The 23,822-nt window shown below is 48.0% G+C and overlaps 9 protein-coding genes across 9 annotated transcripts; 5 read left to right on the top strand and 4 right to left on the bottom strand.

The window, feature by feature from the left end:
- Window positions 1-203: 203 nt before the first annotated feature.
- On the top strand, window positions 204-2,082 carry F9C07_2234413 (amino acid permease; the record flags this gene model as incomplete). The annotated part of the gene is made up of 6 exons (XM_041293098.1): window positions 204-335; window positions 397-467; window positions 519-715; window positions 779-1,156; window positions 1,210-1,547; window positions 1,621-2,082. The coding sequence occupies 6 exons, from the start codon at window positions 204-206 to the stop codon at window positions 2,080-2,082; spliced, it is 1,578 nt and encodes a 525-aa protein (XP_041147915.1).
- Window positions 2,083-2,425: 343 nt separating this feature from the next.
- On the bottom strand, window positions 2,426-7,681 carry F9C07_8705 (putative nonribosomal peptide synthase; the record flags this gene model as incomplete). Its single annotated transcript, XM_071511813.1, has 2 exons — window positions 2,426-6,156; window positions 6,208-7,681. The coding sequence occupies 2 exons, from the start codon at window positions 7,679-7,681 to the stop codon at window positions 2,426-2,428; spliced, it is 5,205 nt and encodes a 1,734-aa protein (XP_071364509.1).
- A 2,272-nt stretch (window positions 7,682-9,953) lies between these two features.
- F9C07_2245791 (cyclo-L-Trp-L-Trp prenyltransferase) lies at window positions 9,954-11,570 on the top strand (the record flags this gene model as incomplete). Its single annotated transcript, XM_041293097.2, has 2 exons — window positions 9,954-11,137; window positions 11,202-11,570. The coding sequence occupies 2 exons, from the start codon at window positions 9,954-9,956 to the stop codon at window positions 11,299-11,301; spliced, it is 1,284 nt and encodes a 427-aa protein (XP_041147913.2). The 3' UTR covers window positions 11,302-11,570.
- Window positions 11,571-11,813: 243 nt separating this feature from the next.
- On the top strand, window positions 11,814-12,704 carry F9C07_8703 (putative alpha/beta hydrolase; the record flags this gene model as incomplete). Its single annotated transcript, XM_041286465.1, has 1 exon — window positions 11,814-12,704. The coding sequence occupies one exon, from the start codon at window positions 11,814-11,816 to the stop codon at window positions 12,702-12,704; it is 891 nt and encodes a 296-aa protein (XP_041147912.1).
- A 1,440-nt stretch (window positions 12,705-14,144) lies between these two features.
- On the bottom strand, window positions 14,145-15,849 carry F9C07_8702 (putative MFS sugar transporter; the record flags this gene model as incomplete). Its single annotated transcript, XM_041293093.1, has 2 exons — window positions 14,145-15,428; window positions 15,496-15,849. The coding sequence occupies 2 exons, from the start codon at window positions 15,847-15,849 to the stop codon at window positions 14,145-14,147; spliced, it is 1,638 nt and encodes a 545-aa protein (XP_041147911.1).
- A 346-nt stretch (window positions 15,850-16,195) lies between these two features.
- F9C07_1679864 (uncharacterized protein) lies at window positions 16,196-18,756 on the top strand. The gene is made up of 3 exons (XM_041293096.2): window positions 16,196-16,465; window positions 16,518-16,682; window positions 16,744-18,756. The coding sequence occupies exons 1-3, from the start codon at window positions 16,363-16,365 to the stop codon at window positions 18,426-18,428; spliced, it is 1,953 nt and encodes a 650-aa protein (XP_041147910.1). The 5' UTR covers window positions 16,196-16,362; the 3' UTR covers window positions 18,429-18,756.
- A 327-nt stretch (window positions 18,757-19,083) lies between these two features.
- On the top strand, window positions 19,084-20,310 carry F9C07_2204171 (uncharacterized protein; the record flags this gene model as incomplete). Its single annotated transcript, XM_071509580.1, has 4 exons — window positions 19,084-19,642; window positions 19,699-19,700; window positions 19,813-20,146; window positions 20,258-20,310. 4 exons carry the CDS (start codon window positions 19,084-19,086, stop codon window positions 20,308-20,310), a joined length of 948 nt encoding a protein of 315 aa, XP_071364508.1.
- Window positions 20,311-20,852: 542 nt separating this feature from the next.
- On the bottom strand, window positions 20,853-22,057 carry F9C07_8699 (putative oxidoreductase; the record flags this gene model as incomplete). The annotated part of the gene is made up of 3 exons (XM_041293074.1): window positions 20,853-21,151; window positions 21,207-21,645; window positions 21,728-22,057. 3 exons carry the CDS (start codon window positions 22,055-22,057, stop codon window positions 20,853-20,855), a joined length of 1,068 nt encoding a protein of 355 aa, XP_041147908.1.
- A 1,040-nt stretch (window positions 22,058-23,097) lies between these two features.
- Window positions 23,098-23,664, bottom strand: F9C07_8698 (uncharacterized protein; the record flags this gene model as incomplete). The annotated part of the gene is made up of 2 exons (XM_071511812.1): window positions 23,098-23,296; window positions 23,498-23,664. The coding sequence occupies 2 exons, from the start codon at window positions 23,662-23,664 to the stop codon at window positions 23,098-23,100; spliced, it is 366 nt and encodes a 121-aa protein (XP_071364507.1).
- Between the last annotated feature and the right edge of the window lie 158 nt (window positions 23,665-23,822).

Below are 23,822 nucleotides of genomic sequence, written 5' to 3'. Positions count from 1 at the left end.
ATGCAGGGAGTTAGGGTTTGAACCGGTTGTTAATTAATCCTTTCCTTATGGTGTTTTATCTCTTCCCCTCAATAAATTCTCGCCAGCTTTTCTATCTCGTCAACTCCGACCTTTCTTTGCGCCCTTCAACGCCACATTGGCGCAATATACGACGCGTCAATATTCTTCCAGCCCCAACCCAAGTCGAGGTTGACCATTCCAATATGGAACAACATGAGATGAAAGCGGTCGCCGAAACAGATATCGAGACCTCTGCAAACAAGTGCCTGAGTCCAGCGGCCTCAGATGCTAATCGTCAACATCATGACGATACGTCGGGTCAGGCTCAAATAAAGGTGCGCTGCTTTACAATATCGTATGGATTGAACACGATGGGATAACACAAAGTATTACCAGCGTCTGTTCAATTTCACGCAAATGTTCTTCTTCTCGTTGACATTCATGTCCAGTTGGGAGACCCAGGCCTTGTACGTACTCGTGTTTCTTTCATCGCTAAGCGGCACTAATGCGGTTGCTAGAAATTTAACCGCAGTGCTCACCAACGGAGGACCCGAAGCTCTAGCTTGGGGTATAGTGATCGTCATCTTTGGAGCTCTGGCACAATGCGCTTCATTAGCTGAGATGGCCTCCATGCAGCCCATTGCCGGTGCACAATATCATTGGACTCATTACCTGGCACCGGCAAATCAAAGGAGGTTCATCACCTGGATGCAGGGTAGCTCATCACATTGCTTACGGACTAAAATGAGCCCGCATACTAACAATTAATGTGATATAGGCTGGGTTACTTGGTTCGCCTGGGTCTCACTCCTCGCAGGCGTAGCCAATACTACGGCGACTACAATCCAGGGTTTAGTGATCACAAACTACACTGATTACATACCGGAACGATGGCATTTGACACTGATCATTTTTGCGATACTCATTGTCGAGGGCCTCATGAATATGTATACCTTCCAGCTGATTCCATGGATTGAGCTTCTGGCTGGGATTCTTCACGTTGTCCTCTTCATTATTTTCTTGGTCCTCTTCGTTGCTTTAGCTCCGCGTCATACTCCGGAATATGTTTTCTTGACAACCCAAGCTCAGTCCGGCTGGAATAATCCATTCGTCTCATGGAATATCGGGCTTTTAACACCGACATGGGGGTTCGTTGGTCAGTAATCTTAGACACTGGCTTGATTTTCTTAAACCAACTGATAATCATAGGCTTCGACGGTGCAGTGCACATGAGTGAAGAAGTCCGTCGCGCGCGAGAGGCAGTACCCCGATCGATGGTCTGGTCCGTCGCCACGAATGCCGTCCTTGCGTATGCAATTGTTATATGCATGCTGTTCACAATGGGGTCAGTTGAAGATGCACTGAACGCCAGCTTCCCCATCATCGAAATCTGCCAACATGCCACGGGATCTACGCAAGCAGCCACCGCCATGGTCTGCGGGCTTTTAGTTCTTGGGCTTTCCGTAACACTAGCCAGTATTGCATCCGCCTCGCGGTTAACATGGGCCTGGGCAAGGGATGGTGCACTGCCGAAGTGGTTCTCATACGTACGTACATCCCGTCCAGCATCTACCCCTCCAACCTCCGAAAATACAAGCCGAACTAACTTCCAAAACAAAGATTGACCGAAGACACAACGTCCCCATCCGGGCAGTATGGCTCCCCGTATTCATAGTCATGGTCCTAGCATGCCTCAACATCGCGAGCACCGCCGCCTTCGGAGCGTTCATAGCTCTCTCATCTATAGGCTTGTTCGTATCCTACTTCATCGCCATTAGCTGCATGGTGCATAACCGTTTCCGGAAGGACCCAATGCCAATAGGGAACTGGAATATGGGTAGATGGGGCCTGCCAGTTAATATCTTTGCTTTGGTTTACACGGCGTATGTCACTGTGTGGTTGACGTTCCCTTCTTATCGGCCGGTGACGGGCCAGAACATGAATTATGCGTTGCCGATTTTCGCTTCGTCAACTTTGTTCGCGTTTGTTTATTGGTTTCTTTATGGCAGGAGACATTGGCCGGGTTTGAATAAGGAGGTTTTGCGGCTTGTGGTTGAACGGGGTGAGTTGCAGCTGAAGTGAACTCTAGGTATGTACTATTGTGATGATTCTTTGCAATGGAGACAATGAAGATTTTTCTATGTCTTACTAGTTTCTGTATTTGGTCAACAGAGTAAAAAATGAATTCAACTTAGTGCGAGTCAATATATTGTGTTCGGAAGACCAAGAAAGAAAAGTCTTGATTATTGTATTGAATAGATTAATATTAAATAGATTGTAGGTGAATATACAGTCTCCAGACTTGCCAGCCACAGATCTATTCAATTGTCCAAAGATCCCACGATTTCCATGAGAGACACCCTAAACCGGTTGGCCACCTTGAATGCTTGCTCTTCCGTTAGTAGGTCAGATTTGTAGGTGAGCCCTAACCGAACATCCGTTGGTCCAATCGCAACGGTAGCGATAAGGCCATACTGTTCAGCGCGGTCAGCTGGGTAAGGCAGTGAGACTGTTGGAAACATACCTCCGTCGGCTCAAGGGTTTCCAACTCCTTAAAGCAGAGACTCGCATTGCAGCTGTCCATGGACAATGGCTGCTCAACTGATATGCAAGTATTGAACAATGGCTGGCCGAAGTATTTTGAAAATCGTAATATCTCAATGAGGGAGCAATGCTGGTTCAACAATCGATTACCGGTTTCTACTTGATTCCTCCGTAATATGGCCAGTAGCGAGTCCTCCCTTCCAAAGCGGAGTTGACACACTAAAACATTAAAGAAGGGTCCTATCATCTTATCGACATCCGCAATTCGAGAATCTCTTCCTGACATGAGTGCCCCGAAGCACACGTCATCAGATTCAGTATAGTACCGCAACGTTAAACCCCACGCGACTTGCATCAAATTAGTCACAGTGAGCCCATGCAGAGTGCAGAATGATATCAATGTAGCGGTACTGGCGAGATGCTCAGTGATGACGAGGGTCTCGGTAGGTGAGTCTTGATCTCTGAGCATTGGAAAAATACAAGGCCTGCTTGCTTCCAATTGTCTTCTCCAGTAGTCCATCCGATCATCGGCATTTCTCAGACTTTGGAACCAGGCCACTGCTGGGCCATATAATGGACCAGGAAGAGGGGATAGCTGTCCATCATACGCCTCTGATAGCTCATGCAAAATGATCAAGACAGAAGCGGCATCAAGAAAGGCCTGCCCACCCTCGAGCTTGCAGAACACACGACCAGAAATCGATTGGCAAATTGTAAACGCATGCGGATAATATATCTTAGCACTAGTTTGGAGGAAGGGCTTCCGTAGCTCTGCAAAGACCTGCTCATCTGCACAAGAAATGATCGGGATATCTGTCACATAGTCTTCATGCACGATATGGATCTTCTGGTGGATGCCGACAGACAGTGGACTCTCTATGAGATGTGTCCTTAACGCGGGATGACGACGCGCAATGTTAAACCAAGCATTGCGCAATTTAATGGGGCATACAGGAGAGGCCATGCTACCAGTGGTGACCTCCCATATAGTATAAGACTGATAAATGAATGGTTGCAGCATTTGCGTTGGCAGAAGCCCCTGATGTGATTCACTGCAAGGATACACATCTTCAATGGAATCCATGCTTTGAAAGTCATATGTAGCCATGATTGCGGATTCAAGGACCTCCATATCACTATCGGATTTCAAAGAAAGAAGCGGGAAACGCGCCCCCAAACTACGGTCACTTCCAGGAGTCGATGGAGGTGTGTATAAGGTGAGAGGCTTCACACTTGATGCAATGGTTTCGATGCTCTTCCCGTCGAATATATCTGATGCTGTCAACGACAGGTGGTGCTTTCTACAAAGGGAAACGACCTGCATTGCAGAAATTGAATCGCCACCAAGAGCGAAAAAGTCATCTTTGGGACTTATATTTTTTGGCTCCATACCAAGGACATGAGCAACAGCTGTTCGAAGTCGTGCTTCTCCTGGCAGTATGTTATAGTCGATCTGGTTGTTGGCAGGGACCATCAACGAGCGTAAGAAACAATGTGACTTGGAAGAGGCTTCCTCGCATAAACGAGACCTATCTGGTTGCCCGAATGCGTCTAATGGCATGGAATGGATTGGAAGACATAGTGATGGGACCACAGAACAGGGGAGGGATTCCTGTAGGCTACAGATCAATTGATGAAGCTGCCATCTCACTTGGTCTGTAGGCCGTGTGAATAAATCTGATAGTTCGGCCGATTCACAGTTCTGGTCAGCTTCGCAAATGAACATAACGGTATGTTGATTGGAGCCTCCTTTCGGTACTATGGTGTCAACAACGACAGATACCTCTCCATCGAAATAATCATAAGCTTTCTTCTCGATGTATGCACTCCATGACTGGCCTTGGCGAAATGCATCAGGATAGATGTTAGAGGGACGTGGGATAATGCTCTCGATTTTCGAGGTTGGAGATTTGGTTATCATGTCAACAAGATACTCCAATTGATCCAGCATCCTCTGCATACCATCAGCAACCACGACTGCATTGTCAAACACGGCCTTTATTGACAGCTTGTCCGCCTCAAGTTCACACACTAGAGTTAACGGACATGTGCTGAACTTAACTTGCTCGTACTCATTGGAAGGGCATTCGGAGAGTATTCTTTGTGATTTTCGATTTGTGGCAGGTTGTATAACCAAGAGACTTTGGAATTGACAGGCGCTGGCTGTCTCGGAACTAAGTGACTTTATGCGTTGTAACCCTGTCTGCTCAAAGGGGATGAGCCTTGTTATGTGGTTTTGCATGAGTACGAGGGAGTCCGCGACATTCAATCTCCCATGAAGTATTGTACGCAGAGGAAATGTTGCAATAGTTGGACCAGTCGTTTCATGTACTCCAGGTACTGGAGCATTACGCCCAGTAACGGTTAGACCGAATACAACATCCATGGAACTAGTACGCCAGGCTATAAGCATGGCAAAGGCAAGCTGAATTATTGTTGATGGCGTATAACAGCCACCTAGCCATTCCGATATGTGGATTTGGCGTTGCACTGTGGTGATGGAATTGACCATGTGTCCAGAGGTAAAGGGTGGAACAGGGAATGGAACTGCTTGCGTATCTTTAAATTCGGAACACCAGAAGTCCCTAGCAGATTCGTAATTGCAACTCATTATGTGTTTGATGAACGGAGTGAAAGGCCGTTGAACGGCATTCATGTGCTTATACGCACCCTCAACGGCGCTAAGAATCAGAGCATACGACCATCCATCAAATATAGCATGGTGCATCATGAGACAAAATGTCCGGTCCGGCTTCCCTCCTGTGTCACTCACGACAGCTACGTTAATAAGCGGTGCACCATAAGACATGAACGATCCAGGGATTTCGTTTACGTCGTATATCAAGTCCCACTGTAGTGGTTCGTCAGGACGCAATACTACCTGAAGAGCCCCAGTCTCAGAGTGAACAATGCGAGTTCGCAATATTGGGTTGGCAGCAATCACAGTTATCCATGCTTCCTTCAGACGAAGTATATCCAGTTGCTGCGGAAGGCGAAAGCGAAATGTAGCCTGGAATGCTCCCGGTCTTTTCGAGCTGTACGCCATTAATGCTTCCTGTAAAGGCGTACACGGGTAGATATCCTCAATTTGTTCTGGGGACACGAAGCATTGCTCAGTTGCTTGAGCAATGTATGTGGCCTTGCTTGATGGATCAAGCAATGAAAAGGCTGAGATGGGTGTATCAATGCTACCGGATGTCTGATGGGTGCATGTTTCTAGTTTACAGATAGTCTGTTGTCTGAACAACGCTTCTACTGTCATCTTCAAACCCTGGTCTCGGGCATCCCCGACAAGTTTGATAGCACTGACTGAGTCGCCGCCAAGCTGGAAGAAACTGTCATTGGGTCCAATCTTGTCTTCTGGAATATCAAGTGCCGCGGAAAAGAGGTACCGCAACTGATCCAGGACAGGGGTATTCGGTGAGTTAATCATATTATTGTGTGGTGTTGGATAGTAAGCTCTGAAGTCGTCCTCCGAGACATTCTCGATAGCTTCACGCAGAACCCTCCGGTCGACCTTCCCTGTGCGTGAAATAGGCATAGCTACTAGTTCGATGTATGCTGTGGGTATCATATGCCTTGGAAGAACATTTTGTAGGCCAGACCTTGCTGCTTGAGCCTGTCCCAGGAAAACAGCGCTCGGCGGGTATAGCAGCGTTTTGCAATCCATTTGAATGGAGTACTCTTGCCTTGGAGCAATAAAGAGGATTAGGGTTGGCTTACGCCCTGCTGGAGCAGCAATTTCAGCAGCAATTACGGCATCATGGAAGCATTGTCGTGCTTGATATTCAACTTCGCCGAGCTCAACTCTCTGTCCATTCAACTTGACTTGGGTATCCTTTCGTCCAATGTACGCAATTGTTCCGTCGTAGTTATATCGGACTAGGTCGCCAGTTTTGTAGAGTCGGTATGTCTCGTCAAGTCTGAATAACGACGCCCACTCCGGATTTATGATGAAGGCATTTTTTGTCAGACATGGTCGTTTCAAGTATCCTCGTCCTACAATTGGGCCGCCTATAATTAGCTCTCCAACACAACCAACTGGCATGAGCCGTTGGTGGTTATCCTGTGATGCGATCCAACAGGTGCCACCAGGCGAAACACCAATATTCCCCAAGTCCTGAACGCATGACTGTACCGTTGACACGATAGTGCACTCTGCCGGCCCGTACGCGCATACCAGTCGAACCTTGTCCTTCCATTGAGAGACATCACTAGGTAGCATAGGCTCTCCACCCAACACAAGAGTACTCACCGTTGGAATGTCTTCTGGCTGCCAGAGTCTAGCCACCGATGGCGTTAGCTCCATCCAGTTCACACCTAGGCTTCTGACAGCCTCTTTCAAACTGTTGACACGTTGTGATTCGGAGGGAATACAAACACACCCCCCTAGCAATAATGGGGTCAGGCATTCGTGGATGCTGACATCAAACGCATATGAAGCAAACTGCAAGATTCGAGATGATCGATCAAGGTTCTGGGCCCGGCTACTGGCCATGACGTTGGTACAAAATGAGCCATGTTCTATGATAATGCCTTTAGGCGCACCTGTAGAGCCTGATGTGTACACCACATATGCCGCATCATGTGAAGCCGTCTTTACTGGGTGTACCGCAGAGTAACTTGCGTTTGCAATATTATGATCACCGATTGTAAGTATGTTTCCTGAAACGTCTATAGACAGCTCTTCCGAACAGACTAGCACCTTTGCATCGACATCGTGACATATATCCACTAGCCGTTTAGTCGGGTAAGATGGATCCAACATGGAAAAGGCAGCGCCTGCTTTGAGCACTCCGAGCATGGCAACGACGGCCCATTTAGATTTCTTAAAGAGAATCGGTACGACCGAATTGGGTGCAGGGTTATAAGGCTGCAATAACCCTTGTACAGCCGACGACAACCTATCAAGCTCACGATATGTTATAGTTCCATCCCAAGCGCAAATTGCCTGCGCGTCTGGTTGCAACATGCATTGAACGCGAAAGAGGGTATGAATGCAACTGTCCAGCGGAACGGCTGGCGCATCGCTGTTCCATCGGGCTATTTGATCCTGGTGGTGCTTGCTTAACAGACACGAGTCGACGAGTGGCCGACTTGGACTATTGGTCAAATTATGTATTATTTGCTTTAGCATACTAGCAATGTTTTGAGCATGAACATCGTTGAGAGCAGAGGAGCCATATCGAAGCGAAAGCTGTGGCGTAGGTGAAAGAGGCTCAACGAGAAGTACAATGTCACTGAGCTGAACCACGCTTAGTTTATTAGCTTCTATGGTAATGACAGACCATGATATGCATCACCTTTTCAATGCTCCGTAGTGACTTGAAGCAGGAGGCTTCCTGCGGATCATTCGGACTAAACACGATACAAGTGTTGAATACCTCAAGGCGGGCGGGATCCTCGAGTAGCCATCGTCGTGTGCTTCTGAGGGTTACCGCGTCCGAAATTGGCAACTGCGAGTCTATCACTGCTTCCCACTGCTGTATACTGGAGATATCGCTGTCCTCGCATGGGAAAACCCCAAAGCAAACATTCTTCAAGTCTGTATATTCCGCAAGTAGAATTGACCAGGCAACAAGTGAGGTGTGATAGAGAGATGCTGTATTCTGTTCACTCCCAAACACGGCACTTCTTTCACTTTGTTCAGGAACGACACAACCGGCATCTGTACTCGCGGCTCCGCAAGTAGCCAGCCTTGGAAATATACATTGATATGAAGCGTTTGTGTCAGCTTCATCATCTGAGTTTAGCATTTTAACGATGGTATATCGTATTTGTAGGCTTCTGTGCAACAAACAGAATCGCGAGAAAACGAGTGCGACCTCTACACGAAACAGATATTTCTTGGTCTCATTCAATGCATTTGAGAAATCATCCCCGGATATGGCCAATTCTTTCGATATTTGCCCGTTAGCAAAGGAGGTACCATGGGGAATATATTACTCTCTATCTATATGACATAGGAATTGTGCATATTATTTGATCCTCTCACCTTCACAAGGTCTCGGCTTCTCCGGTGGTCAACTACCAGTGTTAAGATATGTAGATATGTAAATAGCCTGGTATCGAACACACTGACATTGTACAAATATAGGTAAGAATGGAATACAGAGAGTTACACATAACTCCGTCGGTACCTGTGCTCGGTATATCCTGTTGAATTCTGATATAGCTCAAGCTAAGACTTGCACTATGCAAGCAAGCAGCCAGCTCGCATTCTTATTCGGATAGTCCACTGAAAGAATTTGCGCACCGGGGTATGTCACTTAGGAGAGAAGCCGTCCCTCATTTTCGGAATATATGTATTCACACGGTCGCCCTTGAAGGCACCAGGAGGCACTCCTGCCCTTTGTCATAAGATATTGAGTGCTGAGCATACTCCAGAACCCGTACAGCTAGCCTAATTCCAACTGTCCACTGAACATATACCTCAGCAGAACAGTGACTGGTTGAATGTACTGCCAAGTTGCCGCAGCTGAGACCCCTCTAAGCTTCTATCATTGTATTGCTTCAATGGGAGTTTGCGTGATATTCTCCGCATGCAGTCGACTGTCCTCATTGGACAACGGCACTGCAGGTTTCAATATACATATGCAACAGAGAAAGCCTGACCGCCAGGAGCATTTAATCCCCGAGTTGGTAATTTGTGCTTGAATACAAATCAGCGCGTAGTAAGGGTATCTGGCCACAAGCATAGATTTGTAAGGGCATTTAGCATAGATGCCGTTGTAACCCCTGAGGCTTGTGCTTCTTTCTACTTCTCATGTAAGTACCAGTCGTACCACCCCTACCTTTGTATCGGGACGCTTGTTGTTGGACATATTCGGAGAAAGATTTCCTGGCTTTGTTTTTGTTGCTCCAATACTATCCATGGGAAATAACCCACTTCTGTATACTGAATCATGCAACTATCCAACGCCTGAAGTTTCTGGCAGGTCATTTGCTTTACCCACGACCTTAAGTAGAAGCTAGAAAACTAAAAGAATTCCAGGCAAGATGATGTACATCCTGCTGAGGAGTGGATCCAGCGTTCATTCTGCCGGCAAACCTTCCGTTGAGTTTGATAGTAAGCTTCGGAATCAAGAAGTCGGAGTATTTCTATCGTGTCGCACTGTGAAACGACAAGATCCGGCCATGTACATCCGCTTACTGTGTTGAATACCCCTCACCTACAATCACCTATTCTGAGAGTAGCTGCAATCATTAACCATGACTTGCTGTGTCCAGATACACTGTGTCTCCATGGTGCACTTGGCAGCCCACCCAATCTGGCACAAAGACCGTGTAGCTGCCTATAGCTCTTGACAGAAGTCGGGCGCTCATACATCTCCAACTTCACCGGATGTCCTCCGTTGCTCACCTTCCTCTCATTCCCAAGCTCCATATCACCTTATCTTGCATCGGCTATGACTACCTATACGCTGTCGAGAGGCAGCGACAGGCCACAAACATCGGGTGATACTGATGAACCACGACCATATGGTATTCTCAGTAAATATCTGAGATTTCCAGATTTTGACCAGGACCAATGGTGGCAGAACACAGCACCGATGCTAGGGAAGCTCCTATCACAGTGCAAATACAATGTTCACCAGCAGTATCAACACTTGTGTCTCTATGGTCTACACGTCATACCTTTTCTTGGACCATGGCCTGATATTCAACGCAGTAAGCTCTACAAAAGTGTCCTCAGCGGACTAGGGCCACTGGAATTCAGTCAAAACTTTACAAAGACCGGAAAGACTGTACGAATGGGCTTCGAGCCGACAACATTCATTGCTAGTACCAGTCGCGATGTATGCAACAGACATTGTCTCGGCAAGGTCCTGAACCGCTTCAAGCAGCTGAATATTAAACTGGACTTGCAACTATATCACCAGCTAGTGAATGAGGTATCATTGACTGATCAAGAAGAAAATACACTTCTAGAGCGAGCAATATTGGATGATGAGCCGGCCAAGTCACAGAGCCTTCTAGCACTAGATTTCAACAAGGATGACGTGACGGTCAAGTTATACTTATACCCTCAACTGAAATCGTTGGCCACCGGCATTCCTCGCACGCAGTTGATGTTCAACGCGGTGCGGAACGTGGATAAAACGCGTGCTTTCAGTGAATCCATGAACATGATCGAGGAGTACTTCACCTCAGTCCTGGCCACTGCCGCCCCATACTGGATATCCTGCGACCTCGTCGAGCCTCACAAAACTCGATTCAAAATTTACATCGCGCTGTTCCAAGTCAACTTTGAGAATGCCGTAAGCATGTGGACTCTCGGCAACCGGATAACAGATCCTGAGACGATGAGAGGACTTGCCATGGTCCGCGATCTATGGAATTCTTTCGATATTCAGGATGGCCTGCGTGAACAGAAGAACCGACCTGGAAACCCAGGTGATCCATCCAATATTGTTCCAATGTTGTTCAACCTGGAGATACTTCCCGGTAAGGCATATCCACAACCCAAGATCTATTTCCCTACGACTGGAATGAATGATCTGGATGTCGCAAAGGTCATGGTCGAATTCTTTAAACGACATGGGCTCCACGAGCACGCACAATCATACATTGACAATTTGGCTTCTTATGTGTAAGTTTGCCTCGTCTTGAATATCTGCAAGTCTTTAGAAATAAGCTAATAATTTGTGCTTTAGACCACATATGGACCTGAATGACTGCACCGACCTGCAAGCGTGGATATCCTTCTCCTACTCTGATGCTACGGGGCCATATATTACTGTTTATTATCACTAGCTAGGGGCAGTAAATGTTCTAATGAATACATCGCTATCCACCCAACCTAATCTACATCCTACAAGCCTATATCAAGGTAAACATGCCAACATACTAGTTTCGCTCTACATCAGTATCCAATCTCGACTTTGTCCATCTCAGCCCGGATTAGGTTAATGCTAAGCATTCAGACCCACTCTAGCCTACCCACCAATAAGGCCAACCAAACTGCTGACAGGATCACCTAGTGCTTACTTCAACTAGATTCGATAGTTGACTCTAGAATGCTTATGTGCCCAGCGGTATCATTCCGCATTTGCTGACATAGGTACTATATAAATGATGATGGGGACATAATTCCAAATAACGTCTCAACAATGTATTTTGTAAGCATATGAGTCATAAGGAATCAATTCGAAGAGACCAACAATCTAGATATAGCATTATATATGGAGGGTTGATCACAGTGTAAATAGCCTGGAACAAGCATACTGAAAGACATTCACACAAGCAACAACTTGAATATTAATAAAATGGAGTCCATCTTCCTCAAGATATCGTCTGACGTATCACTCCACGCGCGTATCTCTCGACCTTCAACCGACAACCAAAAGCCACTTCTAGTTCTCCTCCACTACTGGGGCGGGTCTTCTTCGACATGGCACAAGCTCACATCGCCCGGCTCACCGACTTCCCTGGATACTACCTATCCGATTCTTGCGTTCGACCTTCGGGGCTGGGGTCAGTCAATGGGTCCATCTGAGGAACATGGAACGGCATATTCAATTACGGCAATGGCGTCCGACGTTGCACTCGCACTTGAGAAGTTGAAGCAAGATGCTAGCACGAATCACCTTTTAAACCACGGTTTTATATTCGTGGGTCATTCTATGGGAGCGAAAGTAGCCCTGGCTACGCTATCTACCCTGAATGAGAATCTGCTTCGAGAATTGAAAGGCTTGGTTCTAGTAGCCCCCGCCCCGCCAACAGCCCTCAGCCTCCCACCGGAGATGAAAGAACAGCAAAAGGTTGCCTACGAGACAGAGGAGTCTGTAAGGTGGACCGTTAAGAACGTACTCGCAAACACTAAGAACTTAAGTGAAGACGATATCGAGTTGGTGGTCCATGACAGCTTGAGTGGGAGTAACCTTGCCAAAAAAGCTTGGCCTACGTATGGGATGGCGGAAGATGTTTCTGGGAGTGTAAGGAGGGCTCTGGGCATCATTGGTCATGCTGGTATTCGGGCGAGTGTTCTTGTTGGGGAGCTGGATGTTGTCGAGCCAAGAGAGCGAGTCGAGGCTGAGGTTTGCCGAATCCTTGAAGAAAGTGGGGTCAAAACTTCGTTGAAGGTTGTTGAGAGTGTGAAGCATTTGATTCCCTTGGAGTGCCCTCAGATGATCTATGAAGAGATTTCTCTTTATTGATTGATTTACCTTGACCTGGTTCTATGGGACTTGCTACTGTGCATACATAGACACTAGAAAGTTTACGTTAACCCACGCGGTAATTGGCAACCTTGTAAAAGGTCAACTGTATACGTACTCCCCGCTCTTGAGTTGCTATAGAACTTTATTTTAGATCCTCGATTGGAATAGACATAGGAATCCACTAAAGGAATAGTAAGCAACCAGGGAGTCCTACCACGAGTTGTTAGTTTTATGTTCCGCAGCCTAAGCATAGCCCTGTAACACACCGACATAAACACGCAGTCTTTAGTTGTTTTCACTTAGTATCACGTCGTATCCTCTTTGCCAATGTCGAAAATACCTTCGTGCAACTGTAACCAGAGGCATACATACAGGTCTTAATTGCGCAAGAACAAGCGAAGGGTATGTTTCCCCAACTGGTTATTCTAATTTCGGCGGGTAAATGTCTAGGACACTCCTGTTCACAGACCTAAGTCGTAATAAGAATGTACATGAGTAGAAGGAAAATATCCCGTCTGATCCTTGTCACATTTATATAGTTCAACCTAGCCATAGAGTCTAGACTGTCCGTGTTACTCAGCACAGCATATAGTGATCACGGAAGGTGAATAGCCTAGCCAAAATGGCGGTGACTTGGGAGTGTTAGCATCATGGGAGATGATGATTGTTGCTTTTTTCGTTCGCTGTTATGGTCTTCTTGTCGGAGTAACTAAAGCTCATAGGGACTCTTGTTGGTGTGACCCGAAATACCTAACTGCTGTAACGGTGGCCGACGCAGTTGTGAGAGGGGATTGAAGCGGGAGTCGGCTCCTTATGGTCCGTTTCTTTGTTCCATATCTGAAAGAACCTTTTGTCAAACATAGGCTACAATCGGATCTACTTATGGCCCATTCACTGACTCGAAAAACATGGGTCTATATCCATCAAAGCGTGACAGAATCATGACAAGGCTCATCCCGTAGGACTCACGGAAATCAATGCACACAGATGGTCTCACCCGTTGTAAATATATTCCGGCACTGTCAAACGTATAGCTATAGCAAACACAAACAGGAATATATTTCCTCTTGTCCTACCGGGGGCTTGTGGAGGACTTGAGTGTCGGCTTAGTACTGGCACCCGATGTAATAACTTTCACATCCAAGCGAGGCAAACAAGCTGGACAACAGTGCCTACGTGGGGTAATTGCAAGTGACATGGGAGAGAGCTACATACCCGCCAATATATCTTTTGGCTGAAGGAATATGTGGTTGCGGCCTTTCCGCTGGCCAAGGTACAGATTTACGGATGTCACGCCGATATGCTTTGGGCAATTTAGAAGTAAGAAATAAGTTAGCATATCATAAAGCCCATCAGATGCAATCTAGCTATTCATAAATAAAGTTGGTTTGAGAGATAGTAATCTCATGCTTCATCCGTCCTTAAGTGTACATGAACTCAGTGCCCCACAACAGCCGTCTTGCCTTGTATCCTCAACCTCTCCTGGATAATATCCCTTCGCTCTTTGCGCAGATTCCGAGCGTATCTCACTCCAAACCCATGTTTGAATACCTCCTTAATCTCCTCCAACGACAAACCAGACACCTCCGGATAGAAAAAGTATATCAAAACGTACCCAACACCACAGATGCCCGCATAGAACCCAAATGCTCCAGACGGGGTCATACTCTTCATCATGGACAAAAACGTGCTGGATACAATGACATTGCTTCCCCAGCTAGAGCAGGTGATCCACATAGTGCCCATCGCGCGGACCTCCAGAGGGAAGAAATCCGTGCTCATCCATGCCGTGTTGCCGACCGAGACGCCATAGAAAATCACGAACCAGATAATGAACACCAAGACGACAATCGCCGGAGGAGAGACACTGTTGCTCTTCAAATCGAGAGTATCTAGGTCGACTGGAATAAAGGAGAATGCTACCGCTATCGCAATAAGACCGACGGACATACCCCAGGCTGTGGATAAGAGCAGTCGGCGACGACCCATCTTGTCGATCACCATCATGTTGACCCAGGTCATGATGAAGTTGGTTCCAGCGACGACGATCCCTACTGCGGTGGGATTATCGAAGCCTACTAATGCAAACAGTGTCGAGGAGTAGTACATAAGTGTATTGAAACCCGAGAGTTGTGATATGACCATCAAGCCACATGCGCTGATCAATGCCCGGAGATTGCTGGGTACGGTATGAAGCTGCTTGATTTTGGTCGACCGCGTCGCGCCATCGTTGATCTCCCGAGCTTCGTCACAGGCGGCGGATATCGAGGCTAAAACTGAAGCCAGCTGAACGTCGGATGGGTGCCCGTAGATTCTACGGAGCACGCCCCGGGCCTCCTCCTGGCGATGGTTGTATACCAAGTGGCGTGGGGACTCGGGGCAGAAAGGCATCAGAGCGGCCAGGATTAGGGCTGGCAATGCCCCGAGCCCTACCATGTACCGCCAGCCATGGTTGACATTGGCAAAGGCAGCTCCGATAGCATAAGAGATTACCTGACCACCGGTGATTGACATGTTATTCAAGCCAATAAGTCGTCCACGGGCCTTCGCAGGTGCTACTTCAGCGATATACAAAGGCACCACCATGGCAGCTGACCCCACACCAAAGCCAACTACAACCCGACCCACGGCCATTTGAGCAATCGTGTATGCGGCGCCTTGAAGGACAGCTCCGATTGTAAACAACGCGCAACCGAAGTAGATTGCTGCTTTGCGTCCCAACTATATTTCGCGAGGCAAACAGTTAGTTAATCGTTTCGATCACGAAGTGACATATAGATGTAGATACCTTATCCGCCGTCAATCCAGCCAAAATAGATCCGAAGAACGCCCCACCCGAGCAGAGGGACGTGATCAATTCCTTTTCGTTGCTGGTGAGCGTGCGGTGGTCTAACCCATCATGGATGTAGACAAGAACAGCACTGATAATCCCAGTATCGTAGCCAAACAACATTCCAGCAATCGAAGCGGTAAAGGCAACAAGCCATACGAACATACTAACTGGGAGGTCGTCGATGCCAGTTTCCGTGGTGAGACTCCCAGCGGCCACTTCGATGTGTGCATTTTCGGGTAGGTTCGCTTTTTTGGGATCATTCATTATGGACGTTGGAGATTGGGATTTTGCATCTTTGTCTTGGGCCATGGTGAGTTGCTATATCACAGGGCAATTGAACCAAAGCAAGCGACTGATTATGTTTCGAATTCACAGGCAATTGCAAGCCTGGAACAAGAGTTGCCTCTACACGACGCACATGGTCTCTTTTATAGACCTGATTATAATGTGGCCCAGCATGTATCTCTGTTGGTACACATTCAGAAGAGCCCATACAAACGCGTTATGGGTCTCCTTGGACGTATTAGCGGAATCCTGATTGGCTGGGACATACAGGATCACTCCGGCGGCCTTGAAAACGCGGGGAAAAGACAGGATGATTTAAATCGGTGGGCCCTCAATCGGAGAGAATGATTGGCCTTTTGCCTCGGCGCCAATTTGCCCGATAACCTTTCTTGAGGCAATTCTGCCCCGATAACCGTGTCCTCTCTCTGCTATCATTCGACTGCATGTAGTCTTCTACCCTTCGAATTACTCCCTGAAGCGAAAGGGGCAATTCACGTATGATGTACTGCATTTCCTCCTCCGACAGCCAATCGAAGAATGGCCTCGCCCGAACCCCCACGGCCGCCGCCAGTCTCCCCACGGGGTCGGGCAGTGCCCCTTCAACCCCCATGTATCAATTGCCGATCCAAGCATCTGCGATGTAAGTACTTGATCTAAAAGGCAAAAGGCTAGACCCAAGCTAATTTGCCTAGGTACGTATGAAACCGACCAATGTGAGCCCTGCAAGCGACACAACCGGACATGTGTACGGCGCAAACCTCGCAAGAATCCGATTCAGTTTCGTCCTGGTAGCCGTGCAAAGTATGACCAGGCCTTTGCTCCGGACCAAGTCTGGGTAAAGCTGGGCCGTAGATCGGGTAAGTACGCTATCGGTCAAGCCGGACGAAAGAAAGCGATTAGCATCTGATAGGTCATTAGCCCCGCTGAGGTTTATCGACGAGACAGTGGACGTCATCTCGGGCTACTACTCAGCGAGTGATTCTGAAAATGAGGAGACTGACGGCGAGGACGTGTCGTTTCGGGCTGGGGCCGCCGTAGGAGCTCAATCGGAGCATGCGCGATTTCATGCCCTGGGTCCAAACAGCTCCACCAAGAGTGCTACTCAATGTGGGACACAAGGGCAGACACCCGCGTCAGAAATGACTACGCTGATAAGCTCAAATATGGCTGCGCTACATCGAGGTGCAAGCATAGTACCTCCTGAGAAGCAGAGAGAGATACACAGACCCGTCGTCTTTGTTGGAAATACTGACATCCGCCTTCAAGCAATTCTCCTACGCTACTTCGCCGAGGTCATTGGCCCTCGCTTTGATTTATGTGACAACGAGCGCCACTTCAGCCGTCTGGTGCCGCAACGGGCCCGTTCCTCGCCCACCCTGTTGAATGCCATACTTACTACATCAGCTCGCCATCTGACTCGCTTGCAGAGGTATCGCAACTCTGCCGGCGTAGTCGAGTGGCAGGGCCATCTATTGCCAAATTTGAGCGAGGAATCGGCCGTCTACTATCACAATGAATGCATTAAAGATCTTTTGCGACTCAGCATGGATCCAGAACAGATACACAATGAAGCTCTTCTGGCAGCGGCAATCATTCTTCGCACCGACGAAGAAATGGACGCTCCACTTCACGAAGGCGAGGAGGATACTGAAGTTTTCTTAGGCATGTTGAACATGTTTATTAACGCACAGGTCCCACTAGTAGCAACATTACCGCACAGCTCCCCTCCCGTATATCCTTCACAGGAGGAACTTTACGGCCCAGGGGTCCACCTGGTCCATGCACCACACCCACCAGATTCGCCCTCCCATCCGCTATCCTCTCCCACTCCACAGACGAACATCCTATGGCCATATACCATTCCTCACGTCCCAAGACCAGATGGCCTTCGCCAAGCCGCCTTCTGGGTCGCCCTGCGTCAAGAACTCTTTACCTCATTCATGAAACAACGTCCTCTCAACTTCCCCATGAACCACTGCGACGCATTCCGCAATCTATCCCCCGCCGAGGACGTCATCTGGGCAGACAGACTAGTCATCTTCTGCGCCGACCTTCTCGAATACTGCTACGGAAGCAGCCACATTCACAACGCGGATCAACCCTCACGTCGTCACCACGACCCGGCACGATGGCACAAGCTGCGGAATTACGAACGCGACTTGACACTGGCCCTGCCAAAATCATTTGAGCCCATGTGCTACCGAGAGCCTGATACCAGCTCCGGACAGGTCTTTCCAGAGATCTGGCATCTGGAGAGCTGTCACGTCACGGGGACTACACACCTCGAACTCGCTCGCATTCTGTTAGTTGCTTTCGATCAAAGTCGACCTAATTTAGGACCGGGGTCGGTTTCTAGTCAAAGGAAACTGGCCACTACGCTGAAGAACATTGTGCGCCGGCTGTGTGGGATTGCGATGTGCAATCGTCAGTCCCCGCCGGCTTTTATTGAAGCTTTAATGGGTATCACATTATGTGGGGAGTATTTCAATGATCGTGGGGAGCAGGAAGCCCTGCTAGGGGTTTTGAGAACCATGCGTCAGGAACATGCCTTTCCGACGGGGAAGGTAGAAAAGATGTTGCTGGAAGCATGGGGATGGGATTGAATGAAGTACTCCTGTCTCTGACAATATCACCTGCTCGAACGTAAATAGCTATAATATAGAATGTTGAATCTCCAATGTTTCGTTATTCGTCTAGAGCGTACCGCATTCGTGCTATTCCTGCATTATTCACACAGATATTGAGCTTGTCTGCAGTGGGACGGACCCATGTGTCGCCTGAAGTACTTGTTCGCTTCTCGTCATGCAACTTAGCTCCTAACAAAAGAACAGATATCAATAGAATCAAGCCCAACATTGATCTGTTCATGTAGGTGTTGCTTGTCAAAGGCTATCAGGAAGATGCACTTCGAGAAATTTGTCTATCGATCTTTTACTATTTCTGTTGAAATCCGTGCCTGCCTGGTGTTGAGCCTTGTGCTGAGCCTCGTGCTGAGCCTCAATCGTCCCCAAACCTGCAGAATTAGCCTTGAGAGAGACTTGTATCCATGACCTGTACAATATACTCAGCAGCTTGACCCACCATTCAAATACATAAAAACCCGTATTTCGACGTATTATCTGCTCACACGTATGAGCGGGGTAATGAGGGCTAATTTCCTTCCAGCAAGGCTATACCTTTCTTTCCAACCCGTCGTTCTTTGGTGATAATACTTGAGTCTCTTTCGATCTATACAGTCAAGAGTCACGCTCGCACGGCATGAATAGACGTCAAAACACTAAGCAAAAAGCCCGAGAATACCCTTCCAATCAACATGAAATCAAAACACTCGAAGCGATAGCGACGGCCTTTCTCATCCTCGATAGTCTGGCTTTAAAAACACTCAAATACAAGGGCGACGCCGAAGACGCAGAAAAGTTTGAGAAACTTACCAAGGACTATGTTGATCGTATCGAGAATGATCCTCTCCGAAACCTGAGGTTCACACTGCGAGTCAGTCGGTTCGTGAGTGATCTCGAGTTGAGCGATCTGTTGGATCTGATATCTAGACCCGTGCGCACTACGTACTACTGGGACGCGATATACCTTCGAGTGAACGCCTGTTACGAGGCCAAGGATGAAGAAGACAGCCGCTACTTCACCGATGATCCCCCATCAGACGAGGAGTATGCCAAGAAAGAGCTGCGTGCTATAGTGGAGGAGGTGCAGAAGCTAGACCGGCATGTCAGAGATGCGGATGACAAGAGATATGCCGGGGAAAAGATTCTCCAACTCAAAGCCATGCTTGGTAAACTTGATGGCGCCCTTGCGATTGCTTGTGAATATTTGGGAGATGAGCACAAGCCTCTCGCCAACTGGGATACCACTGATCAGCAGTAGGTCCATTATCCCTTTCACAGAACGCTTCCACTAAGAAGAGGACAGGATAACCTCGGCCAAATCTCCAGATACTCCATTGACTGCTAGTCCACCAGCCACGGCTTCTAGTCATGTAAAAACAAAATCTATATTTGCTTTCTCGTCCCGGTTTTCTGCGTGGTTGCTTCTATTCCTGCTTGTATAGCTTCATTCAACGCAGAAGCCATCCCCGGGAAAGCGACGGATTCTGATTTCTACCAACTCACAGCATCTACTACTATCCAACTCCTTGGAATCAGTACCTCGATCTGGTCGATAATCAACGACCTTCGTCCGAAACGCGATCTTCTGATCAAATGTGGGACATATGCCGGCATAAGTATCTGCTTTACCATTGTTGCGGTTCCTCTTTATTTAACTGTGCCGGTATCCTGGAGTGGGCTCTTAACTTTCATTGGGTCCTGTATGCAGTCACTATTGCAATTGGAGCTCATGCTTGGTGTATCCCGTTATAAAAGCCACACGGATTGATCCAGACTCTCGTGGAAAAGCAGGCTTCCCTTAATAACTTCAGGTGTCGGCTTCATGTCCAGGAAGATAATCAGTAAGCTGGGTTCTACCATATGAATATCACACTATGGGCTAATTAGGTTATGCATAAGGGTCTCCAGCACCAATCTCACATCATTCATCAGGTGAATGCATTTTATTCGTATCATAGCTATAGCCCGTGCATTCTCGACTCATGATGCGCTTTCTCTTCCACTCGACTATCTCCCCGAAGATCTCCATCTGTGGTGAGAGGATTGGGACTCTATGGGATATGGGTGTTTAGATGTGGATGAAACGACAATTTGTACCTTTCTGAATAGAATATCTTTTTTTTTTTTTTTTTTTTTGTTAGGAATTTGAATGCAATACGGGTCCACATTCTCTGCACCTTTTGCCATACTATCAATTCGGTATGTATGTACCTTGTTGGTATATTCCAGTCACGTTCATAATAACAGTCATCTTCCATCCCTTCGACCCGAATATAAAGTCCGATAAAGTAACCAAAATGGCCATAACCTGCATTCCATAAAGTCGTCTATTTTAATTCTATCAAACATAATCTCTATTACCAGAATAGATAATCGCTCGAATCCCAATCCGAATATTTATATCCATTAGATCCTGTTGCCCTGCTCATCAAACTCAATCTTCTTACCCGAGATCAGACTCTCCTGCAGAGCAGCTCCGATCCGGACAGCAGCGACAGCCCCCTCCAGCTGGACAGGCAACTCCGTGTTATCGAGACAGGCAGCGGTGAACTCATTCGCCTCCGTGATGAAAGCCTCCCGGAATCGTCCATAGTAGTGTGGGGGGATCTCGCGACGGATACCGGTCGGCTCGTAGATGTTGACCAGGTTAGAGATGGGCTGGGTGTTGACGGCCAGCTTGCCCTTTGTACCGATGATCTCGGTGCCTTTGTTCTTGTTAGCAACTTTCGGTCTCTGTATAGCATGATATGAGGAACGTACTGTCTTCCTGTCCAGCAGCCATCATACGGCTACAGTACAGCTGGGCAATCTTTCCACCGTAGAACTCGACAATACCGAGTGCGTTATCACGGTCATTGTACTTTCTCAATTCTGGGGAGACGGCAGTGATACCGATAGCAGTGACGGACTTGACCACGGAGTCCTGGCCGTAGAACCACAGCGCAAGGTCAATATCGTGGATGGAGCAGTCGACGAAGATACCACCGGAGAATTGGGCGTATTCGACGAAGAAACCCGAGGGGTCGAGCTTGTCGCAGGTCTGGGAGCGGAAGACGCTGGGGGTGCCGATCAGGCCGTCGTTCATCTTGTTGAAGGCGTCACGGTAGGAGGCGTCGAAGCGGCGGGAGAAACCGCACATGACTTTTTGGTTGGGGAATTGCTTAATGGATTCATTTTTGGCGTCGACGACGGATTGGGACTGTTATTCCATGATAATTAGAGTCTTGTTCTTTTTCTTCTCTTTTTCTTTAGGGAGATAGGTGAAAGGAGTGAAGACATACCTCGTCAACATTGATACTCAATGGCTTTTCGCACAGAACGTGCAATCCACGACGGATGGCCTTGATGGCCTGCTCGGCGTGTACACTGGTAGCCGATGCGATCACAACGGCTTGTAGACCATTGGCCTGCTCCTTTTCAAGCATCTCATCGTAGTCGAGGTAAGTGCGGGCACCACCAAGGTTGTCCTTGGCCCAGTCCAGCTCATGCTGCACGGGAGAAGAAGCGGCGATGACTTCGGCGCGGGGAGTGAGGGCATAGAAGTGGTGTGCGTGCCGAGCACCCATGCGGCCGAGGCCAGCGATGGCGACTTTGAGGGTAGCAGGGGCCATTGTGTATGTGGGATTGTGAAGGAGAATTGATTGATGATTTTCGATCCGTTGGAGGGCACCATGGCCCCTTTATGTTGTTGAACCTCCGTTGGAGGCGGGGTATATAACCATTCATGGTGGGATGTGTGTTCCCCATAGTTGTTGTTTGGCGGAGTTCCAGCTCATAATGGATGTTTAGTCTGGGGAGCTGTGGAGTGAGGGGATGTTGTGAATCGGGTAATTTTGCGGCGAGCGTTCTCCGCAATTTCGGTCCTTGATTGCCGCAAAATATTTGATCAGCAGGCAATCGGCGAAAGACTTCTGTTCTAATCCAATAAGGTAAATAATCTCCGGCCCGCTCTCGATCGGCCAGCCCTAAAAGGCCATTTACCCCGCGGGTTATGAGATCATTCTCGACGAGATGCGACAATAAATTTCCCTTGTGATGCGAGGACTCCCATCGGATAAAGCAATAAGAAGTCAGAAGCGGGTCGCGTTGGTCGTGTGAGTCGGAGTGGAACAAATACGATCTCAATTGATCTCGATTGAGGTGATTGCGCCCGAGATTGTTCCGCGCTTACGAGACGGACTATATGCTTGGGAATTGTCGCAAGGTTGAATCGCAAGGTCCTTTTTTCACTACCAACTTTGTATACATACAGAAGCAACGCCAGAATCAAATCTTTTTCAACGCGACTCTGTCATCGCAACATTGGCCAAAACCTCTTCCCTACAGCCCTAAGCCAGGGCAATCACAGTCGTTCCCGCGAATCCCCCAATCACCGTCCCACGGGTGCTCAACTGTTTCAAGTCGCCGGTTTTCATCACCACCTAAACAAGTCCGCTCGCCATCGCGATCGCCTCGTCGTACTTGAGGTTGTCGCAACACCGTCCCCAAAGATTTCCTACAGCCCGGGCAAGACTAAATTGGCTGTAGATGGACCCCCCGGAAGCGAGAGCAGAGTGTGAATAAATTTCAATACAAATACCAGAGCGAGTGCTGGATACATGTAACGAATATAGCGCAGATTCTTGGTGGAGTGTTGTTTCGCTTCTTCCCTCTATTGTGGTCGCGGTCGAACGGGCGGGTATGCGCATTTCTCGAGAAGGCGGAAGGGAGCCTGCACGGTGATGGGGAATAACTGCCATATGGCGTGGAAACATTGGCGCATGGCCACGATCTTCGGAAAGAAATTGCCAAAATGGGGTCCGTAGTATCCTGCAATCAGCGCGGGGAGAAAGGACCCGGGCGCATTTGGTCTGATTTCGTGACGGCCATGGAGGAGCTTAGGGACCAGGTTGTGAAGATGCTCGATCACAAAGTACAAGGGGCGAGCAACCCAAATCCCAGGACTGAAATGCCGTGCCCAACAGCATTAGACTGTGATTATCGCATAATTTCAGCATATATTTTGTTATCTGTGGGAGATGACTGTTGAAACACAAACGGTCTTTACTTACAGGATCACTACTGCCCAGGAATGGATGCGATGGCTTTCCAGCAGCCAAATCGTGTACACCGGACCCAGGTCTGTCAAAAAAGAGAACATTTGCCGGTACGACGCGGAAAGAGAGTCGCCGGCCGATGGCAAGAAGCAGGTGATCAATGGCCCGATCAATTTGTTCATGACAGTCACTGTGTACAGGTTCTGTGCTTCTCAGCACCTCCCTGTAGTACAGCTTGAAGTTACATCGAACAATCGAGGTGTCAGATATCGATAACTGTAGGTTGATGCTATTGTGTTTAACATCAGGGGAGAATCCGGGAGATATATATTTCTCTCTT

This window comes from Aspergillus flavus, chromosome 5 (genome assembly GCF_009017415.1).
Source record: "Aspergillus flavus chromosome 5, complete sequence".
Classification (NCBI taxonomy): domain Eukaryota; kingdom Fungi; phylum Ascomycota; class Eurotiomycetes; order Eurotiales; family Aspergillaceae; genus Aspergillus; species Aspergillus flavus.
This window is presented reverse-complemented; position numbering and strand designations above follow the sequence as displayed.

What these genes read in the sequence shown, in the direction of transcription:
- F9C07_1679864 (XM_041293096.2), top strand. Translation starts at nt 16,363, where the DNA reads ATGGCCTCGCCCGAACCCCCACGGCCGCCGCCAGTCTCCCCACGGGGT. An exon ending in CCGATCCAAGCATCTGCGAT is followed by an intron (nt 16,466 to 16,517) that starts GTAAGTACTTGA and finishes TAATTTGCCTAG; the next exon opens with GTACGTATGAAACCGACCAA. An exon ending in AAAGCTGGGCCGTAGATCGG is followed by an intron (nt 16,683 to 16,743) that starts GTAAGTACGCTA and finishes ATAGGTCATTAG; the next exon opens with CCCCGCTGAGGTTTATCGAC.